Genomic DNA, 14,711 nt, shown 5'->3' with positions numbered 1-14,711 from the left:
TGTTATTTTTATTCCATGATTCACCACAATTATGAAAATACCTTGTTTATATGTTTTTTTTATTTTTTTTCCCAATTTAACTGAATAAAAACTAATTTGGAGACATTTATGTTCATATTAGCTTTACCATCTTTTCAGAGGCATAGCTTGAGACTTTTAACTGAACTATTAATTATTTCTCATTCAGGTTGATAATTTATTGATCTTGTTTTATTACCACTAGATTTTGGAGTCCCTCTGGATTGTAATGAGTCGGAATTTAAGTTTACTTTTTACCACAGTTACAACCCTTTTCACAGTCATTATCTATAGTGGCACCACACTTCTTAATTTCGTCCTGTCTTTGGTAAGTGATACAATTTTAAGTTACCTTTTGTATAAAATTCACCTGTCATTTTCTTAGTGATCACTTTAGTTTTTCATATTTTTGAGCTTTGAGCTCAAAATTCTTAATTTATTTTATTAACAGGTACAAAATTAGAATCCAAACAATATACTGCACAATATGCTACAGCAAAGTGTAAATTACCATATATGGGGGTCCATTAACTAGCTGCACAAATTTCAGCTAGCTCACAGCCTCAATAGAGATTTATTGTGCATGGTCATACTGCCATGAGCACATAGTGTCTCACCAAGCCATGACTGGACCAGGTGGCTGGGCGCAAAGTAATTAAAGCAGGTCCTATTTCTGCCCAGACTTGCATTGTGGCCATTCATCTCCTATAGAGAAGTGCTAGTGACGGGGCCTAAAAAAGTGACCGGGTATTTTTAGCAAATTTTTGTAAGCGCTGGTTTAAGGAACATAACTTTTTCTTTTGCATACTACCTTAATATTTTCTGCTGTGTTTCTTGTGGGACACATAGAGCTAGTTAAAAAGTAAAAGAGGTAATAAAAGTTTAAACTTTTTTTTAATTTTTTTTTTATTTGGGGTTAAAATTGGAAAAAAGGCCTTTTTTGTAATTTACACTACTTTTTATTTTAATTTTCAAATTAACGCAAAATGAACATTATTAATGAATTCTCTATTTTGTTTCGGTCATTTTGATTTATATGTATAATCTCAGTCAAATGGGGCGACTATGGCAATGCTTTTTGTAGTGTAGTGGGGGATTTGAGCTGGACTGGGTCTAATAAGACCGCCACATAATCACATGACAGCCTTTCTTTATGTTCAATATATCATTGTATGTGGTGCTGCAATCCTTATTTGCTGAACTGTAATCTTTGATCACTAGTTGTTTAAGTTTCAACAAAATTTTATTGACGGAAGACTGAATAGTGCCTTACAATATGTCACGGAAAAACACATACTCCCAGCAGGGGGAATTCACATAGATTAGTTTGGTGCGATACATAGCCAGCTGCTGTATCAATAAAAAAAAAGAGATAACAGTGGGAGAGGAAAGGGGTTCACGGGGTGGAAGGATACCTGGAAATGGGATTTGTACACAATCAGTATAGTTGTCTGTGAGAGGTTATAACCTGAACAGCCATGTGTACAGATGAGCCATGTGAGATTACTAAAGATTATTAGGGAAATAAAGCTAGAGCCCCCTAAAGGGTTGGTGAACCTTGTGCTGTGATCCAGGGATTCTAACTGCCTTTAAATAGAGGTAAGCGGGGAGAGTTATCATTAGGCAGGATTTTGCACAGATGTCTATGTGATAGACTGGCAGGTTTCCAACGGTATGATTTATGTTGTAATACCTTCCAGTGTTAAATACCTTCCGATATGATTGGAAAGTAAGAGTTCTCCTTACAGAGACTGCCAATTAATGCCACCATGTAGACGTGTGGAGTATTCTAGCCATGGATGCTCCACTGCGAGATTTCTGGGAAAATATGCAAAGTTTTCTAGGATGGGATAAGGAAAACCACCCCTTTTTTTAGCTACCTTGTAAGGCAGTTCTCTTGACATCAAGCATGACCTACAAGAGTCCTTTTGACATGATGCAGGATAAAAACCAAACCAGTATATCTATTCCAGAAGTAACACACTCTAGTTGTGTGGAGTCCTTTAACCATGGATGTATTCTAGGAAAATATGCAAAGAAAACCACGCCTCTACACGGTGGCCTTAATCGGAAGGTATTTAACACTGCACATACAACTTAGACCTGCCGATCTATCACATAGACATCTGTGAAAAATCCTGCCTAATGATAAATCTCCCCCCTAACCTCTATTTAAAGGCATTTAGAATCCATGGATCACAGCACAAGATTCACCAACCCTTTAGAGGGCTCTAGCTTTATTTCCCTAATATCCTTTAGTAATCTCACATGGCTCATCTGTACACATGGCTGTTTAGTTTACTTCCCGACCCTAGTCACAAGCCTCTCACTCAGCCAAACCAGTTCCCTACGCTGTACTGAGGAGACCCAATCCGGTTGAAACAGTGCTGTCTACAGTTTGGAGTCTGTTCCTTCTGGAATAGATATACTGGTTTGGTTTTGATCATGCATCATGTCATAAGGCCTCTTGTAGGTCATGTGTGATGTCAGGGAGCTGCCTTACAAGGTAGCTAAAAGAGGCGGGGTTTTCCTTATCACATCCTGGAACATTTTGCATATTTTCCCTGAATTCCGATATGATTATCAGCTGTGTGTACTGTATGCGAATAGACTGCGCCTGTCGCAAGTATGTTTAACATCTGCACAATTTCAGCATTTTTGCAATGTTTTTGCACACCGAATGAGCAGATACCTCAAAACCTTAAAGTGAGCAAAAACTTTAAAATTTAGCAATCTTTCCACCGTATGCTCGGTTTTCTCCATTACGCTGCATCTTTCTTCCCATCTGATTTTTTTTACTTGTGTTCACCTGATTTATTTTCAGTGTCTTTTTAAACTTGCGCTTATGCTGGCGCTAAAATACACCTACTCTAAGCAGGTTTAAAGAGCACGGGCCGCCTGTCCAAGGCCAGCAACTCTAACTGCACATTGTTTTTTGTTTGGATAGTGCTGTGTGTTGCGGGGGATGTGTAGCAGTTTGTGCAGTTTGCCTTTGTATTGGAGAAAACCAAGATCACGGTGTAAAAACAACAAAGCCAACCCAAAAACTTCAAGGAAAAAACGCAAAATAAAAAACACACCAACACAAAAAAAAGATAAATCTCCCCCCAGAACTTGCTATGTGGTCTAGTTTTGCGATTAAATCTCCGTTCTTTTGAAATTTCTCAGTTGATATATCTGGTGTTTTACACCCAAGTAAGTTGATATATTTCGCCATTACGAAAAATTTGAGTCAATTATATTCCAAGAAGCCTTCAAATAGGGGTACGGTGTCTGTCCTGGTTGCCTCTATCCTTTCAATAAGCATCAGTAAATTGATTCTGTTCTTAACTGCTGTGAACAATAGGTCCAGTGTTTTCCATTTTGCAGCTATATGGATTATAGTTTCTAAAGTGATGAGCTTTATTCTTGACTCTTGCTAATTTATCCCCTATAACAGTGGTGGCGAAACTATGGCACTGGTGCCAGAGGTGGCACTCGGAGCCCTTTTTGCGGGCGCTCAGGCCATTGTCCAAGGACAGAGTTCACCAAACACTGAATCTTCAACTTAAGAGATGCTGCTCTCAGGCGCTATTTAAAAGTGACACTTTATTGGCTGTTTGGAACTGCGTGGAAAGTAAGAAGGTGTTGACAGAACTGCATTATCTTTGTGGGTCATCTTGCTGGACCCACCATTTCTTCCTGTACAGAGAGACCCTGGAAAGAAGCTACAATGATAGTTTGAATTTGCCTTCCTTCTGTCAACTATACTGGTGGCCTCAGACGGCCGATACAATTGAAAGATGTGGAAGAACAGGTAGCAGTAAGTTACTGTATAAAATTCCATGCTGGCACTTCAAGGTAAATAAGTGGATTTTGGATGTAGTTTGGGCACTCTGTTTGTAAAAGGTTCGCCATCACTGCCCTATAAGGAGTACAGAACCATTTGCTAGAATCGTATAGATCACCAGAGTTTTAAAGTGTTCAACGAGTAAGGTGATATGGCAGGGACCCGTACAGACAGTCCAGAACAGACTTGGCAATGATACGGAATGGAGCAGCTTGGATTCAAGGGAAATCCATCTAGGGGCATTTTTAAGAGTAGTTAATGCGAATTGAGCAATTTGGGTTTCTTTGCAGTATAGGGCAAAATCAGGAAGCATCAGGCCACCTAGTAATTGGTGCCTGAACATGGTGGAGAGCGTTATGCATGGGCGTTTGTTGTTCCATAAAAATTTAGAGAATTAATGTGTTTAAACATTGTTACCGTAATTGGAATGGGCAATGATATGAAAAGGTATAAAACCTTGGTAGGGTTAGCATTTTAATTGTGTAGATCTGACCCAGCCAAGTAAGGGAAGGTTTGGACCAATTATTTAAGTCTGTTTGGAATCATTATATTAATGGGGCATAATTCTAGCGAAACGCCATTGATTTTGAAGCCAAAAGAATCCACTAGGACAGTGATGGCGAACCTTTTAGTGGCCGAGTGCCCAAACTGCAACCCAAAACCCCCATTATTGCGAGGTGCCAACCAAAAATTAAAGCAGTAACTTATTGCTCCCTCTTCTTCAACAACTTTCAATCATATTGGCCTCCTGAGGACAGCATCATAGTAGAAAGATTAAAAATTAGCATAGTTTTAGATTCTTTCCAGTTTCCCTCTGTACACAGAGAATCGTGGGGCAGCCGAAGGTTCTCCAAAGATAATTTGGCCCGTCTGCTCATTCTCCCTCTTCCTACACGCCCAAGTAGCAAAGTAAATATCACTTTAAAATACAACTGAAAGTAGCATCTTTTAAGTTGCTCGGAAAGGCAGGGAGATTCTTTGAGTCCTGTCTGGAGTGCTGGGGCGATGGCCCGGGTGCCCACAGAAAGAGCTCCGAATGCCGCCTCTGGCACCTGTGCCATAGGTTCGCCACCACTGCACTAGGACTTCTTGTGTCCTTGGAGTGATGTGCAAACATAGAGCTTCCTACTTATACATATTGACCTTAAAGGGGTATTCTCATCTGGGCATTCACATTCAGTTTTTATTAATCTGCCATATATAAACATTTCTTGAATTAGATGTTTTTGAAAAAATGTTCCTGTGTGAAGATAATTTCTCATAAAAGTAGTCCCCTAGAAACAAGACTTTGTCCTTAGTTACGGCCACCTCTGCTGGAACGATTGCAAGAAGACGCAAAAGGTTTTTGTATATAAAATGTCCTGGAGTTACTGCAGGTCCAGCAGCCGTCCTGTGGTAATGAATGCAGAATCCAGGTGGTCAAACAGGACTCAATAGCGCATGTCTGGCCACCGCTGCCAAAATGTGAGGTGGTCGTATCCAAGGAAGCCATCTCGTTTCTAAGGGACAACATGGCTACATTTATGAGAAATTATCTAAACACAGAAACATTTTTTTAATAAAATCCAATTGAAGAAATGTTTACATATGGCAAATGAATTTAACTAAATGTGTATTCCCTGATACTGAATGGAAATTATTGAGGAGCTGCAACAGACTTGGAAAGATGTGTGGAGGCTAGTGATAGAGAGAAGTAGATCATCAGAAAAAAGTATCATGTATTGTTTTAAAGCCTTGGATGTCTGGATTAGTTCTAATTGTCGCTGCCAGTTGTTCTGTAGCTGAAGAAAAAAGTACAGGTGACAGTGGACACCCATGACTTGTGTCCCTGGCAAACTTAATAGTTGTGGGGGACCGAGTGGGGGGAGTTTAAGATAAGCTACTGGTTAATCGTAAAGTAGTTTTAGGGTGGCAGTAAAATCTTTTGGTAAGCTGAAGCACTCTAATACTGCAAACAAATAAGGACAGGATCAAAAGCTTTTTTTTATATCAAGCAAAAGCATCAGTAGGTGGGTATGGGATTAATTTGCGGAATGTATGATGTTTAGGATATTACGGATATTATCTGTTGCTTGGCGGGATGGGATAAAACCAACTTGGTCTCTATGGATCGATGCTGGAAGAAAAGAGTAAATACGTTGTGCTAATATAGAGGTCAATACTTTTAAGTCCAAATTTAGTTGGGAAATGGGTCTATAATGACTGGGACAAAGGGGATCGTTGTTTGACTTAGGTATAACAGCTAAATGTGTTAAGTAAAAATTGTGTGGCGTTACAATAAGCACGGATTTGTAAGGGGAGGATAGGGAGAAACTTTTTATAATAAGCGGCAGAAATGCTGTCTGTACCTGAGGACTTTTCTAATTTGAGGGCTTTGACTTTCTCTGTGATTTCTTCATCAGTAATTGGGGTCGTGAGGATTTCTGCTGCCGATGAAGGGAAAGAAGAGAGGTTGACCAAGTTAAGAAAGTTTGCTATACTAGAGGGGTTAGGTTGTGGTGTTGGGGTGCAAAGGGACTGGTATAAATGACACAATGTAGTGTAAATACATTCAGGGTGAGAACTGATGTTTCCATCTCGTGTCTTAATGGAGCATACTGAAATGAGGTGTTTCTTTTGTTGTAAGTGGCGTGCCAGCATTTGAGCCATTTTATTAGCATATTTGTAGAATGAAGCCTGTGTCCACTTAAGCGCCCCTTTAGCTCTTGTAATGAGAAGGGCCATAAGCTGGAGTTTAGTGTCATATTCGCTCTGTTGCAGTGTACCGCCTACAGGGTCAGATTATTTGTCTAGTAGTTGAAAGGGAATTAATTTTGAAGGAGAATCGTATGCCACTCCATGTAAACCAGTTTATTTTGGGAGTGGAAATAGTTGGGGCTTGAGGTAACAAAGAAATGTGTCTCTTGTATAATATCGGGGTGATGTTTAGAGTAGTCAATCATGACTCTGTGACGTTTAGCAGGGAACTAACTCCCCTCACATTATGTAACAATACTCTACATATTGCAAAAGATAAATCAAAAACTCAAAAAATGTATAGCTATCAAATTGAGTAGGGTACCAATCTCGTGATAACTAATGATCCACCCTGTGAATGTATCAAAGTTAGGGGGAGGGAATGAAAGGGAGAAAATAAGAGCCAGGAAGTGCTAAGTGTAAGTGCTTGTCTTTTGTATATATTCATATCAGTGTAATGAACTTGTCCAGCAACAGCACAACCACAATCAGACTTGGGGCAAGGGTAAGTGGTGGCCAACTCCCCATGAGAAGACTTACTACGTCTGGCAGCTGCTGGATGTTGGAGCGGACAGGTAACAGGAATACTGAATAAACCTGGAACATGGGAAGCAAAGTAACACAGGGAGATGCATGACACCGATGGATAAAGAACAGATACAAGCAGAGACGGACAGAACTGAGTCAAAACCAAGATGAGGCAAAGGTACAGAATTGTTTAGCAATAGAATAGGTCAGTAAGTGTAGCAGAGGTAAAATACACAGAATAGCAAACAACAAAGTAGCAAAAGCACTAGATAGCAGACAAAAGACTGAACAATCAGCACCCTCTAAAGCAGTGGTTCTCAACCTTTCTAATGCTGTGACCCTACAATACAGTTCCTCATGTTGCGGTGACCCCAAACCATGTACAAGAATATTGTATTCGTGCCAAAAAATGCAATAAAATCGTGGCTCCGATGGCTTTAGGCGACCCCTGTGTTTTGGTCGTTCGACCCCCACCGGGGTCGCGACCCACAGGTTGAGAACCACTGCTCTAAAGGAAATGGGCTGGTTCAGCCGTCCATCACTCAAGCCACAGCTGCAGACAAAACTAGCTCCATTCTCCATTTTTGTTTTTATTAAGAAAATTGGACAAATTAAAGGAAACCTACCACTTGACGTGGCAGGTATAAGAGGGTGAGCTGGTGCCGGAGCTTAGTTTTGTTGTTTTGTTAGTGTTTTAAACCGCAGTATTGCGGTTTAAAACACTTTTTAAACTTTATGGCCGAAGCTGCTTCGGCGCAGGGAGGTAACCGCTCGGCGCACCATGCGCGCGACCGTGCACACGGCTCTCCTTCACTTCCTATGTAGCCGCGCGCACGGTCGTGCGCATGATGCGCTGAGCGCGTACCTCCCTGCGCTGAAGCAGCTTCGGTCATAAAGTTTAAAAAGTGATACTGCGGTTTAAAACACTAACAAAAATAAGCTCCGGCACCAGCTCACCCTGAGCTGGTGCTCGGTAGTGCCCTCTTATACCTGCCACTTCAAGTGGTAGGTTTCTTTTAAAAATGCTATATAAATGAGGTATCGCCATAATCGTTGTGACCCACAGAATAAAGACAACATATTATTTTCATGGTCCTATGAACTACCCATTTTGTGAAACACCTAAAGGCTTAACAAACTTCGTAAAAGTAGTTAAACATACTTTGAGGGGTTTCATTCTTATAATGGGGTAAATTAAGGGGTTTTACTATTATTTAGGCATGAACACTGATACAAGTAACAGGGTGCACAGACACAATGTACCCCCACCAAAATCAAATAACACCACAAAATAAGGAAACAATAACCAAAAGGTAGAACGCATAAAGCAACACTTTATTAGATCGAATCCTTATTAAATCTTTATTAAAACAAATCCATTTAAAAAGACAACATACAGAGAAAATGTCCAAAAATGATCAAATAACTAAATATACACAATAAATAGATCACTGTAAACCTGTAAAGAGGTATGAAGATATAGTCCTCAGAAGAAGTCAAGGACAAGGGTTACATACACAGGTATATATAGGCCAAAGGTGGACACCACCCGACACATGTTTTGCCTTACTTCCTCAGGAGAAGATTTGGAGCAGGCCTTGGAGGCTGCTACAGCCTGTATGGATGAGCACCAGCTAGTCCTACAGGAGCACACAATGCAGCTTCTCACTATATGTGCACACCTGGAGGACATTGAAAATTGCCATAGGCAAAATAATCTGCGGATAAGAGGCCTGCCAAAGGATATACCCTGCCCAGGATCTGAACTCTGTGGTCACCCAGCTCTTCCAATATTCCACATAGAAGAGCTTCCATATCGATTGGAAATTGATCATTTTCACTGGGCTGCACATCCGCAAGGAACGGATCCAGCTAGACCCATGGACATTATTTGTCAAATTTCCAGGGAAAGGGAGGCCTTCTTGAGGGCGGCTAGAAATGAGCGGGCGACTGCTCCATAACTATCTTGACGGATTCAGACAGTTGCACCCTGCAGCTGCACAGGACTGTCCGGCCCTCACAATGGTTTTGAGAGAGAGAGAGTTTCCATTCCACTGCGGGTTTCCATTCCATCTATATTAAAAAGGGGGCCAAAATGGCTGCCTCTAAGGACTTAGAAGATCTGCCTGCATTTTTGGGGACTTCCGAGTTGCCCAAATTGCCCTACCAGAGTGTCCGTCTCTGTGTTTCCTGCCACCTGTGGCTTCCTTTCCCTTCAGTGTTTTGGGCAGTGATGCTGTTACAACAAACATGTCTACCCTGAGTGTAGGTCAGCTGTTTCCTTTTCAGCAACCCGTTGGCTTAGGCAGGCAGTATTTTGATTGTGCCTAGTTGATCTCTGGAGGGCTTTATACCCTGTAGTCAGGACTACAGCCACCATTTGTTCCCCCATAGCTAGTATAGTAGATTGGACTATCTTTAAAAAGGTGAGCAAACGCAGCACATCCTTAAAACAATGTTGATCTTTATTCAGGTATTGCAGGCGATATTCAGGAGGTAGGGATATCGCCTGCGTGTTTCGAGCACGTCCGTGCTCTTAGTCATGGCATATATTCTACTAAACAAATAAAACATTTAAAACCATAAACCACCAATCACTGTAAAGGAGGCGTGTGCACATATGTAGTGAGAAACGTCACGGCGGGGGGGGGCGGGGGGGGGCGGGGTGTACTCCGCGTCATAACAGAGATGTGATCTCCTAGGTAAGCAAATACATTAATATTACAACATTGCATGACAAAAATCGTTACTTTGGCTGGAAAGGTAAATATCAATACAAGAAAACGCTAAAGAACAAGATATGCAAAACATGTGCAAAAAAACATGTCGGAGAATAAGGTATGCAAAAAGCATGTCGGAGAACAAGGTATGCTGAAAAATGTATACAAGAATATCCCTTTGTGTAAACAAAACAAAGAAAATATTCTTTTCGTGGAGGGAATCGAAAGATAGATGTATATCCTAATAAAAGAAAGAAAGATCCGATCTTAAATTCAGACCTAAAGGGGCCCTTGTGCCCAGTCTGAAGATCCAAAATGCCTCACGTTTTAAAAGGACCCTGCGCATGTCACCTCCTCTCTTCCCTCTATGAATTTTCTCTAAACCATAGAAACGGAACGAAGAAACATCTCCTGTATGAACAGTGGCAAAGTGTCTGGACGCTCACGACATGTTATTTTCTATGCTTTTGGAGCAGTCCCGTAGATGTTCCGCAATCCGTATTTTTAATTTCCTTGTGGTGCATCCTACATAGGACATGTTACAGGTTTCACATCTTATCACATAAACTATAAATGTGGAATCTCAATTAATAAAAGTTTCTTTCAAATGCGGTCTGGCATCATTGTCAAGTGATAAGGATACTATCTGTTTGGCATGTTGGCATACATAGCAACGCACAGACCCACAACGGTAAAAGCCCTTTGTGCTCAACCAGGTTTTCTTATTATCACTATTTGTGTAATTTAGGAAGAGACTTGGGGATAATTTTGTGCCTAAGGTGGGAACTTTTTTTGGAAACGAAATTGCAACCGTTTTTAAGTATTGAGTTCAATATGTCATCTTGATACAAGATTGGAAGGTTCTTTTTCAGAATTCTTATTATATGAGGAAAATCAATACTATATTGTGTTGAAAAAGTGACTTTGGAATATTTAAACCTATTGGTGCTGTTTCTGTTTTTATTGGGTTCCAGAAGGGTCTGTCGATCCCTCGATATAGCAATGTTAAACGCTCTATCGATGGACCATTTTGGATAATCCCTAGCCATTAGTCTCTGGCTAAGAATTTTAGCTTGATTCAAAAAATCTATCTCGTCTGTACAGGCTCTTCTGAGCCTGATGTACTCGCCCACGGGTATAGCCTTTAGTTTGTGTGCTGGGTGGCTACTATTGGCACTTAAGACTGTATTCCCTGCCGTATTTTTCCTAAACAAAGTTGTTCTAACTTGTTTCTCTGATGCACATCCTGTCAACATGAGGTCCAGAAAAGCGACCTCATTTTTGTTGAAATATAAAGTAAAACTCAGGTTAACATTATTAGTATTCAAATGGGTAACAAAGCCCGGGACGGACGACACATCTCCCAACCACACAATGAGTATGTCGTTGATGTATCGCCCGTACCAGGCAATGCTCCCCAAAAATGGATTTAGTTCTGAATAAATAAACTCCTCCTCCCACCAGGACATAAAGAGGTTCGCTAATGACTGAGAAAAACGTTCCCCCATTGTCGCCCCTCTAATCTGTAAAAAAAAATACCATGAAATGAAAAGAAATTGTGTATTAATAAATATCTTGTTACATCAATCAAAAACTCACATAATTCAACAGAGTATAGGCTCGATTTGTATAAAAATGATGTGCTAAGGCAGTTATTGGGTGGGATGACAAATACATGTGGGTTACATGTGATGTCAGTTCCCTTTACAGCTCCATCCCCCATGATTTGGCAATAACTGCATTAGCACATCATTTATACAAATCAAACCTATACTCTGTTGAATTATGTGAGTTTTTGAATGATGTAACAAGATATTTACGAGTGGGTGAGCTGCATAAAAACTTTCTTTTCTACTTGCAGATTGGACTATCTCTTTGTTTTCCAGGACCTGCTTGATCTCTTTTTGCAGAGCTCTATTGATAAACAGCTTTGGTTCAATCACGGTCTAGTGCTGGGGGCTCTACAATGTGGTGCACCACAGTGTAGGATCTACTGGTGGCATCTCAATGACAATATGTTGCATTTAGTCTTAAGTCAGGTCACTGCGTCTTTTGCCCCTGTTCTTGCACAGGAAAGGGACGATATCCTGCTTCAATGGGAATCCCTGAAGTGCCGTATTAAGAGCCTTTTCATGTACCATGGATCAGATAAACTGATAACACTCTTTTGAACTCGAGCCTCTCTGTAGGAGGCTAATAAACCAGGACAGACAAAGGTTTTAAAAGCTGAGCTGGCAGCCACTAAGCAAAAAAATAGTCCAGATTCTGCATCAGAGGTCCCAATGTGCCAGGGATTGCCTATGAAAAGGGTATTTCGAGTATCGTAATAAGTGTGCACCCTGGCTCTCTAGGGCTCTCCATCCTAAGCTACCTGCTACTAATGTTTTATCCTTGAATTCGCCTCCCAACGGGTGCCACGGGTCCATGAAATACTTGGGAGTCCTCATAGTCCGATACCAGCAGAGCATTTGATATTTATTTTACTTCCTTGATCAGTTCCTTGGAGAAGGATTTGGCTTTATAGGATTAGCTGCCACTCTCATGGATAGGAAGGATGAATGCCCTGAAAATAGATATCCTCCCCAAAATAGTATATGTATTTCGGACGGTCGCTTGGGGTATCCCTGGCATGTTCCTATGTAAACTATGTTCTATGACTGCTTGCTTTGTCTATGGTGCCTCGATACCCCTAGTGGCATATTCCCCTTTCTCCAGACCTTAAGGGAAGGGGGTTGTGGGCTACTCAGATTTTTCACTGAATCATTGGGTTCCGGTATTTTCCTGCATATTCAATCTTATACACAGGGCGCGGAGCGATTTATGGCTGGAAATAGAGGAGCAATGCAAACCCTTCCATTTAGTGGCGGCTCTCTGGATACCTGCAGGCTCTTTGCCCGCGGGGTCCCACCTCTCTCTTCTATACAAGAATATTCTTAAGCTGTGGGATGGAGCCTGGTGATGAGCGTTAGTGTCCACATGTGCCGGTCCACTCTTCCCTTTGTCCTACAATCCAGAGTTCTTCCTGGGCCTGGCTGATGCGGCTTCCTGACAGTTCCTGAGACAACAGTGATTCAAATCAGGCATTTAGTATCCACAACTGGTCTTAAACCTGGGGGGGGATATGATCCTGCAGGGATGCAGGTGGCTCACTATACAGCAAGTTAATAGTTTCTGTAGAGTCCTGGCTCCGGTGGCCAACCTATCCAGAAATTTGGCTACCTTTGAATCATGGTGTGCGAATAACGCTCCCCCCGCTCATTTAATATCGTGGTGTATGAGTTGTTGCTGAGGAAAAGCTATGGTGGTGGTTGGATTGGTTTACAGGGCTCCTGGGAGGTGACCTGTCAGAAGGAATTCATGAATGTGGAATGGTCGAGAGCTATGGCCTTCACTCATAAGGCATCTATATCCTATTAACTACAGGAAACAAATTATAAAATTCTATCACAGTGTTATAGGACCCCTGTAGTTCTCCACCGTTATTTCCCCACTGTACCCGATTGTACAGTTGCTGGAGGTATGGGATTGCTGAGAGGTCAATGCTACACATCTGGTGGGAGTGCCCAGGGGTGCATATGCACTGGGAGGTTGTTTTTGCCTTCCACAATCGCCTAACCTCGTCTTGACCCCCTGCCAACCTGACATTGCTCTTCTGACCATGTTTCCTGGAACATACATAAAGGTAAAAATAAGCACTTTGTCATGGCAGTTAGATGAATTATCCTTAGATTGTAGAAATCTAACTTGGTACCTACCAGGGCAAAGTGGGCAGACGAAATGGCTTATACAGTGAGAATGGAGGAACTGGTGGTGTTGGATGACTTCAGATTGGATGCGTCTCACAGGTTCCATCTCAGGTGGCTCCAATGGAGATCTTTAAGGGATTCTCCAGAGTTTGCTGCTTGGGTCTCCGGACATTAATACATGGGTCATGGGTGAGACACTGCCCTCATACCCTGTGTCTGTTGGAGTCTAATGGGTAGATTTATCAAGTTGTCTGAAAGTCAGAATATTTCTAGTTGCCTATGGCAACCAATCGCAGTTCCCCTTTAAAATATTCATTAGCTCTGGTAGAATTAAAGCTGAGCTGTGATTGGGCAACTAGAAATATTCTGACTTTCAGACAGCTTGATAAACCTGGCCGTGTGTTTTGTCTTGTAGACGTCGTACCGATTGTTTGTTTGTGTTCGTTTTTATGATCGGCTAAATTTTTTTTCTTTGACTTTACTGTTGTATCTGGTTGCGTTATTCATCTTATTTGTTGTAACATTGCAATAAAATGTTATTGAACCAAATAGTACAGCTTTCTTGCCCTAAAACTGCTCTGTATAAAAAAAAAAAAAAATGTTATGTAATGGCGATGTAAAAGCAAGTAAATTTCTCAATAAATGAGGTCTGTATTCTGCAAAACAAGTCAACCATAAAAAAGCTGTATAAGTTGGGTATCGCCGTAATTGTGGTGATCCATAGAATAAAGATAACATTATTTTTATGGTATGGTGAATGGCTAACAAAAAAGCTAAATACCCTAAACTAGAATTAATGATTTTGTTATCCTCACCAAAAAAATTAGCTATTGAAATCCTCTAATAAAAAGCCCCTATATGTCTACATTACAAAAAATGTAAAAATGTTATAGCTTGTAAAATATGACAATGCAAATCTGATTTGCTCCTTCCATTCTATACCCTGTCTTGTGCCTATACAGCAGTTAACCAACATATGGGGTTTCAGCATACTTGGGAGAAATTGGGTATCAAACTTTGTGGAGCTTTACATCATTTAATCCATTGTGATTTTTTAATTTTTTTTGCCCAAAATGAATGTATTGCCTAAAAAAACTTACAAATTGTAAATTCCACCTCCATTTTGTTTTGACC

General features: G+C 40.9%; 1 protein-coding gene across 12 annotated transcripts in view; it reads left to right on the top strand.

The window, feature by feature from the left end:
- TMEM245 (transmembrane protein 245) overlaps positions 1-14,711 on the top strand; it is a 757,127-nt gene that overhangs the window by 406,899 nt on the left and 335,517 nt on the right. For all 12 annotated transcript variants that reach the window (XR_011855834.1, XR_011855837.1, XR_011855832.1 and 9 more), the window contains one exon: positions 224-346. Coding sequence is in view for 3 of the 12 variants with exons in the window: in XM_072152982.1 (XP_072009083.1) it covers positions 224-346 (123 nt within the window). In the remaining 9 variants the exon portion in view is untranslated. The remainder of the gene's footprint in view (positions 1-223; positions 347-14,711) is intronic.

This window comes from Engystomops pustulosus, chromosome 5 (assembly GCF_040894005.1).
Source record: "Engystomops pustulosus chromosome 5, aEngPut4.maternal, whole genome shotgun sequence".
Classification (NCBI taxonomy): Eukaryota; Metazoa; Chordata; class Amphibia; order Anura; family Leptodactylidae; genus Engystomops; species Engystomops pustulosus.
The sequence above is the reverse complement of the archived record's forward strand: the minus strand, read 5'-3'. Positions and strand labels throughout refer to the sequence as shown.